Here is a 23048-nt window from a genome sequence, read left to right on the forward strand (position 1 = left end):
CCACTGTCACTTTATGAGGTTATAACTCTGGAACGCTTCAACAGATCCTGGTGATTCAGAGAATGTTTTTTAAGACATATTGTACTTTATGATAATGGTAAAATATCTTCGGTATGACTATTTGTGAAAAAAACTAAAATTTGCAGAAAATTAAAAATATTTCGCAATTTTCAAACTTTGAATTTTCATGCCCTTAAATCACAGGAATATGGAACACAAAATAGTTAATAAATAACATTTCCCACATATCTACTTTACATCAGCACAATATTGGAAGCAAATTTTTTTTAGGAAGTTATAAAATTTCTTCGGTATGGCTTGGTTTATTAGTGAAGAAAAACAAAAATGTTGCCAAAATTTGAAAAATGGTTAAACGTTAAAAGTTGACAAAAAATACCAAAATGTGACACCGTTCTAAAAACTGCACCCTTAAAGGTACTCAAAACCACATTCAAGAAGTTTCTTAACCCTTCAGGTGCTTCACAGGAATTTATAAAAAAAAAAAAACTTTTCACAAAAAAATTGTCTTCAGATCCAATTTATTTTACTTTGACAAGGGTAACAGGAAAAAATGGACCCCAAAATTTGTTGTGTAATTTCTACTGAGCGTGTCGATACCCCTATGAGGGAGAAAATCACTGTTTGGGCGCACGACAGAGCTCAGAAGGGAAGAAGCGCCATTTGACTTTTTGAATGCAAAATTTGCTGGAACAATTGTCGGACACAATGTTGCATTTGGAGAGGCCCTGACGTGCCTAAACAGTGTAAATACCCCACAAGTGACACCATTTTGGAAACTAGACCCATCAGGGAAGTGATCTAGATGTGTATTGAGCACACTGAATGCTCAGGTGTTTCTCAGAAGTTTACAATGTTGAACTGTAAAAATAAAATACAACAAAAAGAAAAATCTCCCAACAAATATATTTTCAGCACAAAATATTGCATTTTCATAAGGGTAACAGGAGGAATTTCACCATACAATTTGTAGTGCAATTTCTCCTGAGTACACAGATACCCAATATGAGGGAGAAAACTACTGCATGGGATCACAGCAGGGCTCGGAAAAGAAAGAGCGTCATTTGACTTTTTGAATGTAAAATTTCCTGAAATCATTAGAGGACATCATGTCCTATTTGGAGAGCCTAAACTCCTTACAAGTGACCTCATTTTGGAAAATAAACCCCTCAATGTATTTAGATGTTTGGTGATCACCTCCACAGAAGTTTATAACGTTGAGCCATGAAGATAATAAAATCACATTATTTTAGCCCCAAGTTTTTAATTTTTGTAAGGGCTAATAGGAAATTGTTTTACAACAAACTGAGGCCCATTTTTTCATGAGTGCGCCAATACCCTACATGTAATCAGGAAATATTTTTCAGGCACAGTACAAAGCTCAGAAGGCAAGGAGCACCAGATTTTACTGTTATCGTTTGCAGGTGCCATTACCCACTGGGAGAGCTCATGAGGTGCCAGATCAATCAACCAATCAATTCATCTAGCGGTGCAGTGATCATATTGACATAATGGGCGTGTCACAGAATTTTATACCATTCAGCAGTGAAGACAAAATAACTACATTTTTACAACAAAAATTTTGTTTAAGCCTCAGATTTTATATTTTCACCCAAGAAGTGGGTAAAGAGTGGGTCCAAAATTTGTCCCACAAGTTCTACTGAACGTGGCAATACCCCACATGTGACTGTACAGTTTCATAGAACAGTTTGGGGACTCTATATAAAGAGTTCCTAATTGCTAAAAGAGCAGAACCCCCCGAACCCCCCTCAAGTGACCCCCATTTTGGAAATTATACCCCTTTGGGAATTTATCTACAGCTATAGTGCTGATTTTGACTCCATGGGTATTTTCCAGAAACAAGCAGCAATGAATGTTGCCAAGTGAAAATTGCAAACTGCCGCTGTAGTGACCAGTTCGCTTCGGTCACCAGTACGTTATGCCCAGCCTGTGCTTCTGGAGGCATGCACCTGTAATACTATTGTAGGAACTCGAGGATTCTGGTAGAATGGGGCAATGAACAGACAGAGACGGGATTCTTTTGTGCAAATAGTGTATTTGTACAACAGCAATAACACCCAAAACAATATACTGATAACCCGCAGTGACCTGCAATGAAACAAGTCCTTGAAACATATACAGCAAATCGGCAGAGTTCTTAAGGCAGAGTCCTTGGCAAGGTGATCAAAAGGTGAGTGTGACAGGTGACGTGATGCAGATCCAAAACATTGTCGGTGCAGAAAGTCAAATCCAGGGAAGTCCAGAACAAGTCCACAGGTTAATCCCCGATGTGGCATGAACACGGGTAAGTCCAGAAACTAGTTCACAAGTTGATCTCAGTTGTGGCATAAACACGGGTAAGTCCAGAAACAAGTTTACATTTAAGTATTATACTGGTGTTGTTTCCAACAGCTCCCACCAGGGGGAGTAAATGAAGGATTAAGCAGCAAAACACAGTCCAGCAACATTGTTCAAAAACACAGTTCAGAAACAGAGTTCTTACCAGGAGGAGTGAGCCAAGGGTTAAGTTCCAAAGTCAACAGACTAAAGATAACTTTGAAAGTGTAGCTTACATACCCAGAGAATGTCCAAAGCCACAGGTAGAAGCACAGTAGAACAAGCAGTTGAGCTGAAGGGTAACGGAAGCAGAATATTCCAGCAAGAAAGCTGACACCTGAGCTGGGTTTTAAACAAACGAACAGGAAATAGGGCAGACAAAAACAGCAAACTCCATCTTAACAAATGGCAAGATCATTGACAAGGTGACTTGGAAAACCTGGAATACTGACATTACTCCCCCCCTAGAAACGGCCTCAGGACGATCCTGGACCAGGCTTGTCTGGGTATCTACGATGAAACTGAGCAATCTTCAGGGGAGCATTGATGTTACTTACTGGTTCCGAAGAATCGTTTTCAGGAGAGTAACCCTGCTGTTGTGAATTCTGTGGTCGAGCTCCCTCCTGTGGTCACAAGTGGTACTTCGGCTGATTCTGTCTATGGGCTTCCGTTGGTGGATGTGAGTGGTACTGCGGCTTCTGAGTTTCCTTCCTCAGGTGATGAGGTTAAGTCGTTAGGTGCTGCTCTATTTAACTCCACCTAGTGCTTTGATCCTGGCCTCCAGTCAATGTTCTAGTATTGGTCTTGCTTCCTCCTGGATCGTTCCTGTGGCCTGTCTGCCCAGCATAAGCTAAGTTCTGCTTGTGTTACTTTTGTTTGCTATATCTTCTGTCCAGCTTGCTATATTGGTTTTTCTTGCTTGCTGGAAGCTCTGAGATGCAGAGGGAGCACCTCCGTACCGTTAGTCGGTGCGGAGGGTCTTTTTGCCCCTCTGCGTGGTTGTATGTAGGTTTTTGTGTTGACCGCAAAGCTATCTTTCCTATCCTCGGTCTATTCAGTAAGTCGGGCCTCACTTTGCTTAATCTATTTCATCTCTGTGTTTGTATTTTCATCTTAATTCACAGTCATTATATGTGGGGGGCTGCCTTTTCCTTTGGGGAATTTCTCTGAGGCAAGGTAGGCTTATTTTTCTATCTTCAGGGCTAGCTAGTTTCTCAGGCTGTGCCGAGTTGCATAGGGAGCGTTAGGCGCAATCCACGGCTACCTCTAGTGTGGTGTGATAGGATTAGGGATTGCGGTCAGCAGAGTTCCCACATCTCAGAGCTCGTCCTATGTTTTTTGGTTATTGTCAGGTCACTTTGTGTGCTCTGAACTTCAAGGTCCATTGTGGTTCTGAATTTCCTATTCATAACAGTACTGGAGGTCTAAAGTACTATGCTTCTCAATAGAGGGAAAAAAGAAGTTCTGAGACCATTTTTTTTTCTTTGCACTGTGTTTTGCCTTTTTTTCCCCTAGACATTTGGGTGGTTCAGGACACAGGTGTAGTGATGGACATTAAAGGTCTGTCTTCATGTGTGGATCATCTCACTGCAAGAGTACAAAATATTCAAGACTTTGTGGCTCAGAATTCTATGTTAGAACCAAGAATTCCTATTCCTGATTTGTTTTCTGGAGATAGAGCTAAATTTCTGAGTTTCAAAAATAATTGCAAACTGTTTCTGGCGTTGAAACCTCGCTCCTCTGGTGACCCAGTTCAACAAGTTAAGATCATTATTTCTTTATTACGTGGCGACCCTCAAGACTGGGCATTTTCCCTTGCGCCAGGAGATCCTGCATTATGTAATATTGATGTGTTTTTTCTGGCGCTCGGATTACTGTACGATGAACCTAATTCAGTGGATCAGGCAGAGAAAAATTTGCTGGCTCTGTGTCAGGGTCAGGATGAAATAGAGATTTATTGTCAGAAGTTTAGAAAGTGATCCGTGCTCACTCAATGGAATGAATGTGCGCTGGCAGCTATTTTCAGAAAGGGTCTCTTTGAAGCCCTTAAGGATGTCATGGTGGGATTTCCTATGCCTGCTGGTCTGAATGAGTCTATGTCTTTGGCCATTCAGATCGGTCGACGCTTGCGTGAGCGTAAATCTGTGCACCATTTGGCGGTATTATCTGAGCATAAACCTGAGCCTATGCAGTGCGATAGGAGTTTGACCAGAGCTGAAAGGCAAGAACACAGACGTCAGAATGGGCTGTGTTTCTACTGTGGTGATTCCACTCATGCTATCTCCGATTGTCCTAAGCGCACTAAGCGGTTCGCTAAGTCTGCCACCATTGGTACGGTACAGTCGAAATTTCTTTTGTCCGTTACTTTGATCTGCCCTTTGTCTTCCTATTCTGTCATGGCATTTGTGGATTCAGGCGCTGCCCTGAATTTGATGGACTTGGAGTTTGCTAGGCGCTGTGGGTTTGTCTTGGAGCCCTTGCAGTGTTTTATTCCATTGAGAGGAATTGATGCTACGCCTTTGGCCAAGAATAAGCCTCAGTATTGGACCCAGCTGACCATGTGCATGGCTCCTGCGCACCAGGAGGATATTCACTTTCTGGTGTTGCATAATCTGCATGATGTGGTCGTGTTGGGGCTGCCATGGCTACAAGTCCATAACCCAGTATTAGATTGGAAATCAATGTCTGTGTCCAGCTGGGGTTGTCAGGGGGTACATGGTGATGTTCCATTTCTGTCTATCTCATCATCCACCCCTTCTGAGGTCCCAGAGTTCTTGTCTGATTACCGGGATGTATTCGATGGGCCCAAGTCCAATGCCCTACCTCCGCATAGGGATTGTGATTGTGCTATCGAGTTGATTTCTGGTAGTAAGTTTCCTAAGGGTCGACTGTTTAATTTATCTGTACCTGAGCACGCCGCTATGCGGAGTTACGTAAAAGAATCCTTGGAGAAGGGTCATATTCGCCCGTCGTCATCGCCATTGGGAGCAGGGTTCTTTTTTGTGGCCAAGAAGGATGGTTCGCTGAGACCTTGTATTGATTACCGCCTTCTAAATAAAATCACAGTCAAATTTCAGTACCCCTTGCCGCTGCTATCTGATTTGTTTGCTCGGATTAAGGGGGCTAGTTGGTTCACCAAGATAGATCTTCGTGGTGCATATAATCTTGTGCGTATTAAATGGGGCAATGAATGGAAAACTGCATTTAATACGCCCGAGGGCCATTTTGAGTACCTAGTTATGCCATTCGGACTTGCCAATGCTCCATCAGTATTTCAGTCCTTTATGCATGACATCTTCCGAGAGTACCTGGATAAATTCCTGATTGTATACTTGGATGATATTTTGGTCTTCTCGGATGATTGGGAGTCTCATGTGAAGCAGGTCAGAATGGTGTTCCAGGTCCTGCGTGCTAATTCTTTGTTTGTGAAGGGATCAAAGTGTCTCTTTGGTGTTCAGAAGGTTTCATTTTTGGGGTTCATTTTTTCCCCTTCTACTATCGAGATGGACCCTGTTAAGGTCCAGGCCATTTATGATTGGACTCAGCCGACATCTCTGAAGAGTCTGCAAAAGTTCCTTGGCTTTGCTAATTTTTATCGTCGCTTCATCTGTAATTTTTCTAGTTTTGCTAAACCATTGACCGATTTGACCAAGAAGGGTGCTGATGTGGTCAATTGGTCTTCTGCTGCTGTGGAAGCTTTTCAAGAGTTAAAGCGTCGTTTTTCTTCTGCCCCTGTGTTGTGTCAACCAGATGTTTCGCTTCCGTTCCAGGTCGAGGTTGATGCTTCTGAAATTGGAGCGGGGGCTGTTTTGTCGCAAAGAGGTTCTGATTGCTCGGTGATGAAGCCATGTGCCTTCTTTTCCAGGAAGTTTTCGCCTGCTGAGCGAAATTATGATGTTGGCAATCGAGAGTTGCTGGCCATGAAGTGGGCATTCGAGGAGTGGCGTCATTGGCTTGAAGGAGCCAAGCATCGCGTGGTGGTCTTGACTGATCACAAAAACTTGACTTATCTCGAGTCTGCCAAACGGTTGAATCCTAGACAGGCTCGTTGGTCGCTGTTTTTCTCCCGTTTTGACTTTGTGGTTTCGTACCTTCCGGGCTCTAAAAATGTGAAGGCGGATGCCCTGTCTAGGAGTTTTGTGCCTGACTCTCCGGGTTTGCCTGAGCCGGCGGGTATTCTCAAAGAGGGAGTAATTGTGTCTGCCATCTCCCCTGATTTGCGGCGGGTGCTGCAAAAATTTCAGGCTAATAAACCCGATCGTTGCCCAGCGGAGAAACTGTTTGTCCCTGATAGGTGGACGAATAAAGTTATCTCTGAGGTTCATTGTTCGGTGTTGGCTGGTCATCCTGGAATCTTTGGTACCAGAGATTTAGTGGCTAGATCCTTTTGGTGGCTGTCTCTGTCGCGGGATGTGCGTTCTTTTGTGCAGTCCTGTGGAATTTGTGCTCGGGCTAAGCCCTGCTGTTCTCGTGCCAGTGGGTTGCTTTTGCCCTTGCCGGTCCCGAAGAGGCCTTGGACACATATCTCTATGGATTTTATTTCGGATCTCCCCGTCTCTCAAAAAATGTCGGTCATTTGGGTAGTTTGTGATCGCTTCTCTAAGATGGTCCATTTGGTACCCTTGTCTAAATTACCTTCCTCCTCTGATTTGGTGCCATTGTTCTTCCAGCATGTGGTTCGTTTACATGGCATTCCAGAGAACATTGTTTCTGACAGAGGTTCCCAGTTTGTTTCGAGGTTTTGGCGAGCCTTTTGTGCTAGGATGGGCATTGATTTGTCTTTTTCCTCGGCTTTCCATCCTCAGACAAATGGCCAGACTGAACGAACCAATCAGACCTTGGAAACATATCTGAGATGTTTTGTTTCTGCTGATCAGGATGATTGGGTGTCCTTTTTGCCGTTGGCTGAGTTCGCCCTTAATAATCGGGCCAGCTTGGCTACCTTGGTTTCGCCATTTTGCTGCAATTCTGGGTTCCATCCTCGTTTCTCTTTAGGGCAGGTTGAGTCTTCGGACTGTCCTGGTGTGGATACTGTGGTGGACAGGTTGCAGCGGATTTGGACTCATGTAGTGGACAATTTGACCTTGTCCCAGGAGAAGGCTCAATGTTTCGCTAATCGCAGACGCTGTGTGGGTCCCCGACTTCGTGTTGGGGATTTGGTTTGGTTGTCATCTCGTTATATTCCTATGAAGGTTTCCTCTCCTAAGTTTAAGCCTCGTTTCATTGGTCCGTATAGGATTTCTGAGGTTCTTAATCCTGTGTCTTTTCGTTTGACCCTTCCAGATTCTTTTTCCATCCATAACGTATTCCATAGGTCATTGTTGCGGAGATACGTGGCACCTATGGTTCCATCTGTTGATCCTCCTGCTCCGGTTTTGGTTGAAGGGGAATTGGAGTATATAGTGGAGAAGATTTTGGATTCTCGTGTTTCGAGACGGAAACTCCAGTATCTGGTTAAGTGGAAGGGTTATGGTCAGGAAGATAATTCCTGGGTCTTTGCCTCTGATGTCCATGCTGCCGATCTTGTTCGTGCCTTTCATATGGCTCATCCTGGTCGGCCTGGGGGCTCTGGTGAGGGTTCGGTGACCCCTCCTCAAGGGGGGGGGGGTACTGTTGTGAATTCTGTGGTCGAGCTCCCTCCTGTGGTCACAAGTGGTACTTCGGCTGATTCTGTCTATGGGCTTCCGTTGGTGGATGTGAGTGGTACTGCGGCTTCTGAGTTTCCTTCCTCAGGTGATGAGGTTAAGTCGTTAGGTGCTGCTCTATTTAACTCCACCTAGTGCTTTGATCCTGGCCTCCAGTCAATGTTCTAGTATTGGTCTTGCTTCCTCCTGGATCGTTCCTGAGGCCTGTGGGGGGCTGCCTTTTCCTTTGGGGAATTTCTCTGAGGCAAGGTAAGCTTATTTTTCTATCTTCAGGGCTAGCTAGTTTCTCAGGCTGTGCCGAGTTGCATAGGGAGCGTTAGGCGCAATCCACGGCTACCTCTAGTGTGGTGTGATAGGATTAGGGATTGCGGTCAGCAGAGTTCCCACGTCTCAGAGCTCGTCCTATGTTTTTTGGTTATTGTCAGGTCACTTTGTGTACTCTGAACTTCAAGGTCCATTGTGGTTCTGAATTACCTATTCATAACACCCTGCCATCTAACTAGATAGTGTTCACTTTGTTGTTCTTATGCTTTGCATTTATATTCTTGTCTGTAGGGTTGTGTTCACTTTGTTGTTCTTATGCTTTGCATTTATATTCTTGTCTGTAGGGTTGTGTTCACTTTGTTGTTAAGCCGGTTCCTATGAAGTCTTGAATCAATAATGTCCTGTACCACAAATTGTTCTTCACCATCTACCAACACTGGTGGAGGAGGAGGTACTATACGTCCCTGAAATGTGTTAAGAAAACCCAGTTTTAATAAAGAAACATGAAATACTGGGTGTACCTTTAGAGTTCCTGGTAGCTTCAGCCAACACACAACAGAGCTCACAATCCCGGTGATGTTGAATGGACCAATGAACTTCTGTCCCAGTTTCTGCGAAGAAACACCCAATCTTAGATTCTTGGTGGACAACCAAACCGAGTCTCCTACCTTATACAAAGGTGCCGGTTTCCAGAATCTATCGGCCGACATCTTGTAACACTCCTGTGCTGTGGTCAGGGAGTCTTTCAAAACGTTAAGATTACGTTGCAACACCGCCACTCTGTCTTGAACTGCCGGTACCGAAGAAGCAACCGGAGACCTAGGCAAAATATTTGGATGATATGCCAGATTGGTGAAAAAAAGGTTATACCTTCGTGGAACTGCTTCTGTGAATTGTTATACGAAAATTCCTCTAATGAAAGTAGCTTCAGCCAATCATCCTGCAAATGACTGACGTAACAGCGTAGATATTGCTCCAAGGTTTGATTGGTCCGTTCGGTCTGCCCGTTGGTCTGAGGATGGTATGCAGAAGACAAGAAAACATTAATGTGGAGCGCAGAACAAAATCCTTTCCAAAACCTAGAGGTAAATTGTATTCCCTGGTCAGAAATGATCTCATCTGGTACCCCATGCAGCCGGAAAACATTCTGGATAACAAGATCCACTGTCTCTGTAGCTGACGGAAGACTGGTACAGGGAATAAAATGAGCAGCCTTCGTTAAACGGTCCACTACCACCAAAATAGTATTTTTATTGCAAGAGGTGGGTAACTTCACAATAAAGTCCATCAAAATAGACCCCCAAGGACGAGCTGGTACGTGTAGCGGCTTAAGTAAGCCAGTAGATGAAACACGAGGAACTTTGTACCTGGCACAACCTTCACAAGAGCGGACATAGTCATTCACATCTTTCAAGCAGGTAGGCCACCAGAAAAAACGACTTAAAAATTCCGGCGTCTTCTGTACCCCCCAATGACCAGCCAATACGGAGTCATGGACCAATTTGAGAACTCGAAGTCTCACAGCCTCAGGGACATAAATACAACAATCTCTAAGCCATACACCATTCTGAAAGACAAGATTCAAATTCTCAGGTGGGGCAGCAAGAAATACGTCACCATCATAGGCCAGCTTGATCTCCTCCCACAAGTCCCGGCCCTGGAGCACTCCTATTAAATTGGCATCAGACAAGATGGTCTTAGACGGGGTCCCAGGCACGGAGTCCATCGTGTGGATTCGGGATAATGCATCGGCTTTCTCATTACGTGAACTTGGGCGGTATGAGATAAAATCAAACTGGTTCAAGAACAAACTCCACCTAGCTTGTCGAGGAGAGAGACATCTGGCAGACTTAAGGCATTCCAAATTACAGTGATCTGTGAGCACTACTACCTGTTGAGTTGCTCCCTGCAAATGGTGTCTCCATTCCTTAAAGGCGGAAATGATTGCCAAAAGTTCCTTATCTGCAATATCATAGTTCAGTTCAGCAGATGATAACCTGTGAGAAAAGAAGGCACACGGGTGCAGCAAACCTTTGTCTCCGGTTTGTTGTGAAAGGATTGCTCCCAGTGCACAGTCAGAAGCGTCCTCCTCCACGACAAAAGGCAGTGCAGGATCCGGGTGCATGAACATCGGAGAAGTGGTAAAACAAACCTTGAGGCGGTCAACGGCTCCCTGGGCTTGCGAAGACCATACAAACTTCTTCCCCTACTTAGTGAGGAGAGTGATGGGACGAACAATTTCCGAAAAATTGAAGATAAAACGTCAATAAAAGTTAGCAAAACCAATGAATCGTTGTACTTTTTTAATGTTTCCTGGTACCGACCAATCTATGATCGCATGGGTCTTGCTGGACACCATATTCAATCCCTGGGGAGAAATAACATAGCCTAAAAATTGAATTTTAGTGCAATGAAATTCACACTTTTCGAGTTTGATGTACAAATGATTATCTCTCAAACGTCTGAGCACGGTCTTGACATGTTCCCGTAGGGAATCAGAGAAAATCAAGATGTCATCCAGGTAAATTACTACATAATGATCCAGTAAATCCCTGAAAATATCATTGGCTAAGTGTTGGAAAGCAGCAGGAGCGTTACAGAGTCCGAATGGCATCACTAAATATTCAAAATATCCATACCGGCATCTGAAAGCTGTCTTCCATTCGTCTCCGGGACGTATACGGAGAAAATTATATGCCCCGCGAAGATCTAATTTGGTAAATATTTTAGCTTGGCGAACGCTCTCCAACAATTCAGGAATTAGCGGCAACGGTTACCTGTTACGAATGGTTATCTTATTTAGCTCCCGGTAGTCAATGCAAGGTCTTAGAGTCTCATCTTTCTTCTTTACAAAGAATATGGGGGCTCCCGCTGGTGAAGAAGATGGTCGGATAAATCCCTTGGCTAAATTCTCTTCGATATATTCTCCTAATGTCTTTAATTCTGGAGCTGTCAACGGGTAAACATGGCCGAAAGGAATCGCTGCCCCAGGAAGCAGTTCTATGGGGCAGTCATATGGTCTATGTGGAGGGAGTTGGTCTGCCTTCCTCTTGTCACAAACATCCGAGAATTCCTGGTAAACCAGAGGGAGAGTAGATACCTGTATTGTTTCCTCAAAGTTCTGAGTACCTGGAGCCGTTACCGTTGGACTGATGGTAGGACTACACTTCGGGAGGAAGGATGTCTCCTTGGTTTCCCAATTGATGTTTGGATTTTATGACCGTAACCAGGGAATTCCTAACATTACAGGAAAATGAGAAGATATTAACATAAATGAAAGTGTTTCCTGATGGTCTGGTTCCATCTTACACTTCAGAAGCACCGTCTCCAGCTCTACTGGTCCGGAAACTAATGGAGAACCATCCACCATTTCCATGGTGACTGGTGAAGCTCTTAGTTGTGTCTTAATACCGTATTTCACTGGCAAAAGAAGAATCCATGAAATTCCCGCCTGCTCCAGAGTCTATCATAGCAGAACTTGATATCCGCTGTCCCTCCCACAGAATATGAATATGAAGAGAACAATGTGAATATTTCTCCCCTTGATCTGTAGGAGAAGTTGACATCACTGTTAGGGGAACCACAGCATCTAGATGTAAACTGGTCTCCGAAACCTCTGACTCAGTGTCCGTATTGTCATAATCCCCTACTGCCGCCAACACCTTATTAGGTTGCCTGGGACATTTAGGACAATTAATGAGGAAATGATCCGATTGATTGCAGTAAAAACATAAGCGCTCACGAAAATGATATTCACGGCGTTCATTACTCTCACGTTTTTGTATTGAGTCCACTTGCATAGGCACCTCCTCAGCCTCCCGAGGGTTCTTGCTGGTAGTTTCCCTAGACGGAAGAGCAAAATAAGTGATGCGATTTAAAGTTGCCCATTTCTCTTGTCTGCGTTCAGTAAGGCGAAAATCAATACGCACAGAGTGTTGTAAAAATAATTCAAACTCCTGTGGAGACTCTGAGCGAGCTAGCTCATCCTTGATTGTACTGGACAAACCTTTCTTAAAAATTGGCAATAAAGCATTGTTATCGCAGTTGGTATCCACTGAAAAAGTAAAATGGCGCTCCTTCTCTTCCAAGCTCTGCGGTGCGCCCAAACAGTGGTTTACCCCCACATATGGGGTATCGACGTACTCAGGAGAAATTGCACAACAACTTTTGTGGTCTAATTTCTCCTGTTACCCTTGTGAAAATAAGAATTTGTGGGCGAAAAGATCATTTTTGTGTAAACAAATGCATTTTTTTATTTTCACGGCTCTATGTTATAAACTTCTGTGAAGCACATGGGGGTTCAAAGTGCTCACCACACATCTAGATAAGTTCCTTAAGGGGTCTAGTTTCCAAAATAGTGTCACTTGTGGAGCGTTTCCACTGTTTAGGCACATCAGGGGCTCTCTAAACGTGACATGGCATACAATCTCAATTCCAGCCAATTCTGCATTGAAAAAGTGAAATGGCGCTCCTTCACTTCTAAGTTCTGCGGTGCGCCCAAAGAGTGGTTTACCCCCACATATGGGGTATTGGCGTATGCACGAGAAATTGCACAACAAAATTTATGGTTAAATTTCTGTTTTTACACTTGTGAAAATAAAAAAAAATGGTTCTGAAGTAAAATGTTTGCAAAAAAAAGTTAAATGTTCATTTTTTCCTTCCACATTGTTTCAGTTTCTGTGAAGCACGTAAAGGGTTAATAAACTTCTTGAATGTGGTTTTGAGCACCTTGAGGGGTGCAGTTTTTAGAATGGTGTCACACTTGGTTATTTTCTATCATATAGACCCCTCAAAATGACTTCAAATGTGATGTGGTCCCTTAAAAAAATGGTGTAAAAATGAGAAATTTCTGGTCAACTTTTAACCCTTATAACTCCCTAACAAAAAAAATTTTGTTTCCAAAATTGTGCTGATGTAAAGTGGACATGTGGGAAATGTTATTTATTAACTATTTTTCGTGACATACCTCTCTGATTTAAGGGCATAAAAATACAAAGATTGAAAATTGCAAAATTTTAAAAATTTTCGCCATATTTCCGTTTTTTTCAAAAATAATCACAAGTAATATCAAAGAAATGTTACCACTAACATGAAGTACAATATGTCACGAAAAAACAATCTCAGAATCAGCGGGATCCGTTAAAGCGTTCCAGAGTTATAACCTCATAAAGTGACAGTGGTCAGAATTGTAAAAATTGGCTCGGTCATTAAGTACCAAATTGGCTCTGTCACTAAGGGGTTAAAAGTTATATTTTATTCCAAAACGCTATTTACAACGAATAAGGAGCCATGCAGACAAGGATGGGGATAAGGAGCCATGCAGACAAGGATGGGGATAAGGAGCCATGCAGACAAGGATGGGAATAAAGAGCCATGCAGACAAGGATGGGAATAAGGAGCCATGCAGACAAGGATGCGAATAAGGAGCCATGCAGACAAGGATGGGAATAAGGAGCCATGCAGACAAGGATGGGGATAAGGAGCCATGCTGACAAGGATGGGAATAAAGAGCCATGCAGACAAGGATGGGAATAAGGAGCCATGCAGACAAGGATGCGAATAAGGAGCCATGCAGACAAGGATGGGAATAAAGAGCCATGCAGACAAGGATGGGGATAAGGAGCCATGCAGACAAGGATGGGGATAATGAGCCATGCAGACAAGGATGGGAATAAGGAGCCATGCAGACAAGGATGGTAATAAGGAGCCATGCAGACAAGGATGGTAATAAGGAGCCATGCAGACAAGGATGGGAATAAAGAGCCATGCAGACAAGGATGGGAATAAGGAGCCATGCAGACAAGGATGCGAATAAGGAGCCATGCAGACAAGGATGGGGATAAGGAGCCATGCAGACAAGGATGGTAATAAGGAGCCATGCTGACAAGGATGGTAATAAGGAGCCATGCTGACAAGGATGGTAATAAGGAGCCATGCAGACAAGGATGGGAATAAGGAGCCATGCAGACAAGGATGGTGATAAGGAGCCATGCAGACAAGGATGGGGATAAGGAGCCATGCAGACAAGGATGGGAATAAGGAGCCATGCAGACAAGGATGGGGATAAGGAGCCATGCAGACAAGGATGGGAATAAGGAGCCATGCAGACAAGGATGGGAATAAGGAGCCATACAGACAAGGCTGGGAATAAGGAGCCATACAGACAAGGATGGGGATAAGGAGCCATGCAGACAAGGATGGGGATAAGGAGCCATGCAGACAAGGATGGGGATAAGGAGCCATGCAGACAAGGCTGGTAATAAGGAGCCATGCAGACAAGGCTGGTAATAAGGAGCCATGCAGACAAGGATGGGGATAAGGAGCCATGCAGACAAGGATGGGGATAAGGAGCCATGCAGACAAGGATGGGGATAAGGAGCCATGCAGACAAGGATGGGGATAAGGAGCCATGCAGACAAGGCTGGTAATAAGTAGCCATGCAGACAAGGATGGTAATAAGGAGCCATGCAGACAAGGATGGGGATAAGGAGCCATGCAGACAAGGATGGGAATAAGGAGCCATGCAGACAAGGATGGTAATAAGGAGCCATGCAGACAAGGATGGGGATAAGGAGCCATGCAGACAAGGATGGGAATAAGGAGCCATGCAGACAAGGATGGGGATAAGGAGCCATGCAGACAAGGATGGGAATAAGGAGCCATGCAGACAAGGATGGGAATAAGGAGCCATACAGACAAGGCTGGGAATAAGGAGTCATGCAGACAAGGCTGGGAATAAGGAGCCATGCAGACAAAGATGGGAATAAGGAGCCATGCAGACAAGGATGGGAATAAGGAGCCATGCAGACAAGGATGGGAATAAGGAGCCATACAGACAAGGCTGGGAATAAGGAGCCTTGCAGACAAGGCTGTGTATAAGGAGCGATGCAGACAAAGATGGGAATAAGGAGCCATGCAGACAAGGATGGGAATAAGGAGCCATGCAGACAAGGATGGGAATAAGGAGCCATGCAGACAAGGATGGGAATAAGGAGCCATGCAGACAAGGATGGGAATAAGGAGCCATGCAGACAAGGATGGGAATAAGGACCCATGCAGACAAGGCTGGGAATAAGGAGCCATGCAGACAAGGATGGGAATAAGGAGCCATGCAGACAAGGATGGGAATAAGGACCCATGCAGACAAGGCTGGGAATAAGGAGCCATGCAGACAAGGATGGGAATAAGGAGCCATGCAGACAAGGATGGGAATAAGGAGCCATGCAGACAAGGCTGGGAATAAGGAGCCATGCAGACAAGGATGGGAATAAGGAGCCATGCAGACAAGGATGGGAATAAGGAGCCATGCAGACAAGGATGGGAATAAGGAGCCATGCAGACAAGGATGGGAATAAGGACCCATGCAGACAAGGCTGGGAATAAGGAGCCATGCAGACAAGGCTGGGGATAAGGAGCCATGCAGACAAGGCTGGGGATAAGGAGCCATGCATACCAGGATGGGGACGAGGGGACAATGCATACCCTGCTTATACTCGAGTCAATAAGTTTTCTCGTTTTTTTTGTGGTAAAATTAGGCTTATACACGCGTATATATACGTATATACATGAGTATATATGGTATATTTGCCTGAAATACATAGTAAATGTGTCATCTTTAACTTTAGTCTTTTTAGAGATCATTTAATCTTCAACTTACCTAACTTTTCACAATAACTGTAATTTTGACCAGGGGTGCCCAAACTTTTACATGCCACTGTACGTTATACTCCGCTTTTTTGTGGTCATATCCGTTTCTTGGATAGCCGCATGATAAACAACCTGGATGTCGTTTACAGGCTCCTCGGTGCTAAATCTGCCTATTTCCACAACTCACACAGAAGTAATTTGGATTACGGTAAAGAATTAAGTACTGGATGCAATTATTAGCAAATCAGAAATGTGTAGATATCAGGCGTATTACGAGGCTGAATGATGAGACAGACGACAATGACTAATGGTGTTCCAATCTCTCTCTCCTTTGCAGTACTTCTCGCAATCTTTCTGAGAATCAATTAATGTAGAAACAGCTTGACAACAGAAGTTGCCACAGTTAAACAATGGTTCCAGCTGATTATTAAATTAGCCCTGAGAGACATAATCTGAAGGAAACATATTGGCAGTAAGAGCTGCTGGGCATTCAGCACAGGTCCGCTGCCGGAATAATTAACAAATCGAAGCTCCGCTGCAAGGAACGTCCTGACTTCAAGACAGGCGCCCGAAATAAGTGATGAACCATGGAAGAAATGTTACGTGCCCTTTCATTTTGAGCACTAGTTTTTGGATAATAGAGTACAAAATAAAACATAAAGTTTAAGTGTTCATCAATTTAAGGCTTTTCCACCTGTTTATCAACATCCCCAAGATATCAATTTCTGGGTTGACAGTCAGTGGAAACGTGTTAATGGAAAAGCTATAAACCAGTCTAGAGCTTACCAAAGAAAATGAGTTTACGGCAGAAAATAAATATGAAAAATACAGTTTTGATATCTTGATTATCTTGCAAGGAAAGGATTTATATATAGGATGCCTGCATTTTAAGGGCATTGTATCTGGAGTTCTGACATTTAATAGACATTATCAGTCTTATTAACGTCTCGCCTTCAAATTCTCATGAATGTCCCATATCGCGGATCAATCAGGAGACAAATTCTGTCCTATGTATTAGCTATGAAAAATTACATTCCTGTGTCACACAGACTTGGCATGGCAAATAGAACCGATAGCTTCTCAAATACTCTATTAGTATGCTGTGCAGATATATATGTATTCTACACAGTATACACACATATACATATATACAGACACACCGTATTGTACAGTACCATACAATACACATACCTTACATACCATACTCGAGTATAAGCAGAGCTTTTCAGCACATTTGTTTTTGTGCTGAAAAGCCCCCCTCGGCTTATAGTTTCGTGAGGGTCCAAGAAAATGGAGGGGGAGTGTCAGCGGCGGAGCAGCGGATCACAGGAGGCAGGAGCAGTCTGTTGCGGCTAAAGGAGGAATCAATGTCTGGGAGCAACCAACGGGGGACAGCTCTAATATGACATCCCATAGAAGTTGGTGACTAACTCAGCCTTCAGGAAATGGTGAGACCGTTCTTAAATATATAATGCTGAGTAGAAGAAATTGAGCTAGACTTATGCCATCCTTAGTTTGCTGGAAACACACCTATGTACTAGTCAAATCACAAATTTGAATCTGAGGTGTAAGATATTTTCTGTTTATCCAGACGGCATTAACGGATTTGTGGTGTAATATACCAGGTCCCTTTCTCTGTTTTTGGCTACCTTTTCCTCTTAAGGGCTTCATATACCACCATAGTACCACCTTGCTTATTAGAGGTCTCGTGAAGTATCATAGATCTTCAGATAAGGGATTACCCTCTTCTCTAGAGCCATGATTATTCTGGCTTATTTGGTGGATAACAATCTAAGGGCATAGGAATCTTACTTCACCCTATAATAGGCGGTGCCATTTTGTGATCAATTTTGAGGCATTGTGGATCTTATATGGCTCTTAGACATTGAACCCGCATACTGAAAATTGGTTGTGGTAAACCCAGTATGTCATGTATGTAATTAACCTCTGGGGCAATGTTGGGGCCTGTATATGGCTTTATCACATTGAACCAGTACGCTAATTATTTTGGGTTTCTTTCGCACACCTGCCTGGACGCAGGAATAGGTGTATGGTGGTATTTTTAGTGACTTCTCTGCACATTTGTTGGTACGTTTGCATTTTATGTTTAGGTTATTGTCTAATAGGAGTTTTTACATTAATAACTCAATGAAATATAATTTTTAATATATCCCAAACTGCTTATATCCTTGAAATTGTTTTGGGCTTCATTGGCTTCCCCTATCTTTTTATACTGTTGCGGCTAAAGCCTGTGCCTACTGTTAAAGAGATATGAATATTCACTGTGCTGGCAGAGAATATTCATTTCTCTGTAATAGTACGCACAGTGTCAGCCACAGCCGCCAGCTTCCAGAAGCGGCCGGGCGGCCACGTGTGCCCGCTACTTGAGAAACGAATATTCAGTTTTCTCCACTCCCATAGGCATGGACGGCAGTGAATATTCATTCCCTTAATTAGCAAGAACATGTGATCGCCTGGCTGCTGCAGCTGCTGGCACCAGAATAATAAGCTGCGAGAAAGCGCAGGGACGGTAAGTAGGATGGTTTATTTTTTTTAATGTTTTTCTGATAGGGGCCATGCATACCAGGATAGGGATGAGGAGGCCATGCATACCAGGATAGGGATGAGGAGGCCATGCATACCAGGATAGGGATGAAGGGGCCATGCATACCAGGATAGGGATGAGCGAGCCATGCATACCAGGATAGGGATGAGGAGGCCATGCATACCAGGATAGGGATGAGCGAGCCATGCAGACCAGGATAGGGATGAGGAGGCCATGCATACCAGGATAGGGATGAGCGAGCCATGCATACCAGGATAGGGATGAGGAGGCCATGCATACCAGGCTAGGGATGAAGAGGCCATGCATACCAGGATAGGGATGAAGGGGACATGCATACCAGGATAGGGATGAGCGAGCCATGCATACCAGGATAGAGATGAGGAGGCCATGCATACCAGGATAGGGATGAAGAGGCCATGCATACCAGGATAGGGATGAAGGGGCCATGCATACCAGGATAGGGATGAAGGGGCCATGCATACCAGGATAGGGATGAGCGAGCCATGCATACCAGGATAGGGATGAGGAGGCCATGCATACCAGGATAGGGATGAAGAGGCCATGCATACCAGGATAGGGATGAAGGGGCCATGCATACCAGGATAGGGATGAGGAGGCCATGCATACCAGGATAGAGATGAGGAGGCCATGCATACCAGGATAGGGATGAGGAGGCCATGCATACCAGGATAGGGATGAGGAGGCCATGCATACCAGGATAGGGATGAAGAGGCCATGTATACCAGGATAGGGATGAAGGGGCCATGCATACCAGGATAGAGATGAGGAGGCCATGCATACCAGGATAGGGATGAGGAGGCCATGCATACCAGGATGTGGATGAGGAGCCATGCATACCAGGATAGGGATGAGGAGGCCATGCATAGCAGGATAGGGATGAGGAGGCCATGCAGACCAGGATAGGGATGAGGAGCCATGCAGACCAGGATAGGGATGAGGAGGCCATGCATACCAGGATAGGGATGAGGAGCCATGCAGACCAGGATAGGGATGAGGAGGCCATGCATACCAGGATAGAGATGAGGGGGCCATGCATACCAGGATAGGGATGAGGAGGCCATGCATACCAGGATAGGGATGAGGAGGCCATGCATACCAGGATAGAGATGAGGAGGCCATGCATACCAGGATATGGATGAGGAGGCCATGCATACCAGGATATAGATGAGGAGGCCATGCATACCAGGATGTGGATGAGGAGGCCATGCATACCAGGATAGGGATGAGGAGGCCAAGCATACCAGGATAGGGATGAGGAGGGCATGCAAACCAGGATAGGGATGAGGAGGCCATGCAAACCAGGATAGGGATGAGGAGGCCATGCATACCAGGATATGGATGAGGAGGCCATGCATACCAGGATATAGATGAGGAGGCCATGCATACCAGGATGTGGATGAGGAGGCTATGCATACCAGGATAGGGATGAAGAGGCCATGCATACCAGGATATAGATGAGGGGGCCATGCATACCAGGATGTGGATGAGGAGGCCATGCATACCAGGATAGGGATGAGGAGGCCATGCATACCAGGATAGGGATGAGGAGGCCATGTACACCAGGATAGGGATGAGGAGGCCATGCATACCAGGATATAGATGAGGGGGCCATGCATACCAGGATGTGGATGAGGAGGCCATGCATACCGGGATAGGGATGAGGAGGCCATGCATACCAGGATAGGGATGAGGAGGCCATGCATACCAGGATAGAGATGAGGAGGCCATGCATACCAGGATATAGATGAGGAGGCCATGCATACCAGGATAGGGATGAGGAGGCCATGCATACCAGGATGTGGATGAGGAGGCCATGCATACCAGGATGTGGATGAGGAGGCCATGTATACCAGGATATAGATGAGGAGGCCATGCATACCAGGATGTGGATGAGGAGGCCATGCATACCAGGATAGGGATGAGGAGGCCATGCATACCAGGATAGGGATGAGGAGGCCATGTACACCAGGATAGGGATGAGGAGGCCATGCATACCAGGATATAGATGAGGGGGCCATGCATACCAGGATGTGGATGAGGAGGCCATGCATACCGGGATAGGGATGAGGAGGCCATGCATACCAGGATGTGGATGAGGAGGCCATGCATACCAGGATAGGGATGGGGAGCCATGCAAACCAGGATGGGATGAAGAGGTATGTATACCACATTTAGTATTTTACTAACAACGATCCTTATGCTGATCCATCCACAAAGTATAGGAATGCACCATACAGAGATTATTACACAATCTCATGGATGATGCCCAGAGGGAAAGAGTTTTAATTAAAATATTTCATTACTGCCAAATGTTTTTAGGATGTTTAAATAAACAATTATTTTCTATGTAGTGGATTGTCATTGCACTTTTGTCTTTTCCTTTGTCTATGGCAGTGTTTCCCAAACTCCAGCCCTCACGGACCCCACGGGTCATGCTTTCAGGATTTCCTTAGTATTGCTCAAGTAGTGGAAGTATTATTAAGGCATCAGGAATTGTCTCACCTGTGCAACACTATGGAAATCCTGAAAACATGACACGTGGGGTCCGTGAGGACTGGAGTTTCAGAAACACTGGTCTATGGGATTATGTGTAATAATTACTGTATATTTAGTATTTTGTATGACCTCCATGATTTTAGCACCAAGTCTTGTAGGCATGGAATGAAAAACTTGGTGACATATTGGAACATCTATCTTTTTTCATTCTTAAAGAATGGCCCCTTTTAGACAAATATTATTGTGGTCCCTTGGGTAGTGAAATGTACAAATCTGCACCAAAATATGTTATGCTCAAACACGATAGGTTCTTGGCAGCACATGGGAAATTGTTACTGATTTGTACCTACATTCAGTGTGCTGGACACTAAAAGCCCCCTGCTGACTTTTTGGAAAAGCTCACGATTAGGGCTGGATATGCTTGAATCAGTTACAAACCTAAAATTAATCCATGTGTTAGTATTTTAAAATTAAGAACTCAGAAAACAAATGTTCCATCACATACCTCAGGCTGGTCTGAGATGTTCAGTAGGAGCGCCCATAAATCTGCCCGAAGAGCTGTTGGACATCCCTGACGCACATACTGCTGAGCGGCCGCACTGTCATGTTCTGCTAGGACTGAAAAGTTACAGATTATCGTACATGACGTCATGTACACAACACTAAAATAAATGATTTTTTTTTCACATTGGTTGATATCACATTATTAGTAAGAACCTGTCAGGTCCACCTAGATACTGAATATGCCATCAGTATCGGTTAGAGTCCTATTCCTGCATTATTATAAAAAAATAAAAAAAACAACGAAATTCCGTTGCTATGAGCATCAAAAACACTTTTGTATTGCTGCTTATAACACGCTAATTTGCCAGGACTAGTGCAGAGGGGTATCTATTCCCCAGGACTAGTGATGAACCCAAGTGCTCGTGTTTGCCTAGGGTGCTTGGGTATGCACAGAGTATCGTGGGTGCTCGAGTGATATGTTCGAGTCCCAGCGCCAACATGTTTCACGGCCGTTAAGACAGCCACAAAACATGCGGGGATTGCCCATATCAGGCAATCTCCAAATGTTTGCTGGCTAACATGCGGGCGCAGGGGCTCGATCATGTTACTCAAGCCCCCGCGATACTCAGAGCACCCTTGAATAACGAGCACTTGCGCACCTCACGACCACGGACTAGTCCAGCCTGTGGTGCCACCTTGGTGTGAATTCGGTCCCGTCACAGCTGCAGTGTAGGACATTGAGCAACAGCCTAAGGTTTCTTGTGGGGAACAGTTTAGAAAGATGCCAATCACACTGAGGCTGGACTAATTTGAGGAGATGAACCCCCTGTTGGAGTACTCCTAGTATATTATGAGGCACAATATAAAATGGTCTTTGCCACTCATATGAGCAGAGTTTTGGAACATCAAACAGTTAGATTACATTCAGGAATAGGGCTAGTACAGCTATAGGTGGCAGCTTGGGGCCTTAGAGGACCAGACGAGTTCCCTTTGAATGAGGCTTGAGTCCAGGGACTGTCCAGGATTAGAACGATGTACCATGAGCTTTCCATTAAAACTTTCCTGGCAGTTTAAAAAAAGTGGAGGGTTCAATAGCACTAATTTTAATGGGTAGATTAGGGAGGTAGCAGATCTATTGTTAATGTTTCTGTGCAGCATGTGTATTCTACACATGCAGCCTTACAGTATGCACAGGATATACACTCTCTATATACACTGCTACATTCATGTACACAAACACAGCTCTGCTATATACACACAGCTCAGCTACATCCATATACACACACATACAGCGCTTAGCTACACACTTTATACATCAAAACATTTTGAAGTTCCTGATCCTTCAGCTAGTCAAGAAGTAGCAACTGTGCAAGTCCTGGTAGCTGTCTCTCTAGCTGTGCCACCATCAGACTGATCAGTGTCATTCGGGAGGAGAGAGAACGGCGCTGATACAGTGATCGGGAAGCAAGCTGTGTCAGTATTTTCTACAATCAGAGAAAGCTGCTTCCAGACAGCAAGATTTTTCTCTTGCTTCAAAAACTGGTGTCTTA

At 44.5% G+C, this 23048-nt stretch overlaps 1 protein-coding gene across 2 annotated transcripts in view; it reads right to left on the reverse strand.

Moving 5' to 3' along the window:
• TBC1D19 (TBC1 domain family member 19) overlaps positions 1-23048 on the reverse strand; it is a 271020-nt gene that overhangs the window by 123520 nt on the left and 124452 nt on the right. For both annotated transcript variants that reach the window (XM_069744638.1, XM_069744639.1), the window contains exon 11: positions 21500-21612. In XM_069744638.1, the coding sequence (XP_069600739.1) occupies positions 21500-21612 (113 nt within the window). The remainder of the gene's footprint in view (positions 1-21499; positions 21613-23048) is intronic.

Source organism: Ranitomeya imitator, chromosome 1, assembly GCF_032444005.1.
Source record: "Ranitomeya imitator isolate aRanImi1 chromosome 1, aRanImi1.pri, whole genome shotgun sequence".
In the NCBI taxonomy this organism is placed as follows: domain Eukaryota; kingdom Metazoa; phylum Chordata; class Amphibia; order Anura; family Dendrobatidae; genus Ranitomeya; species Ranitomeya imitator.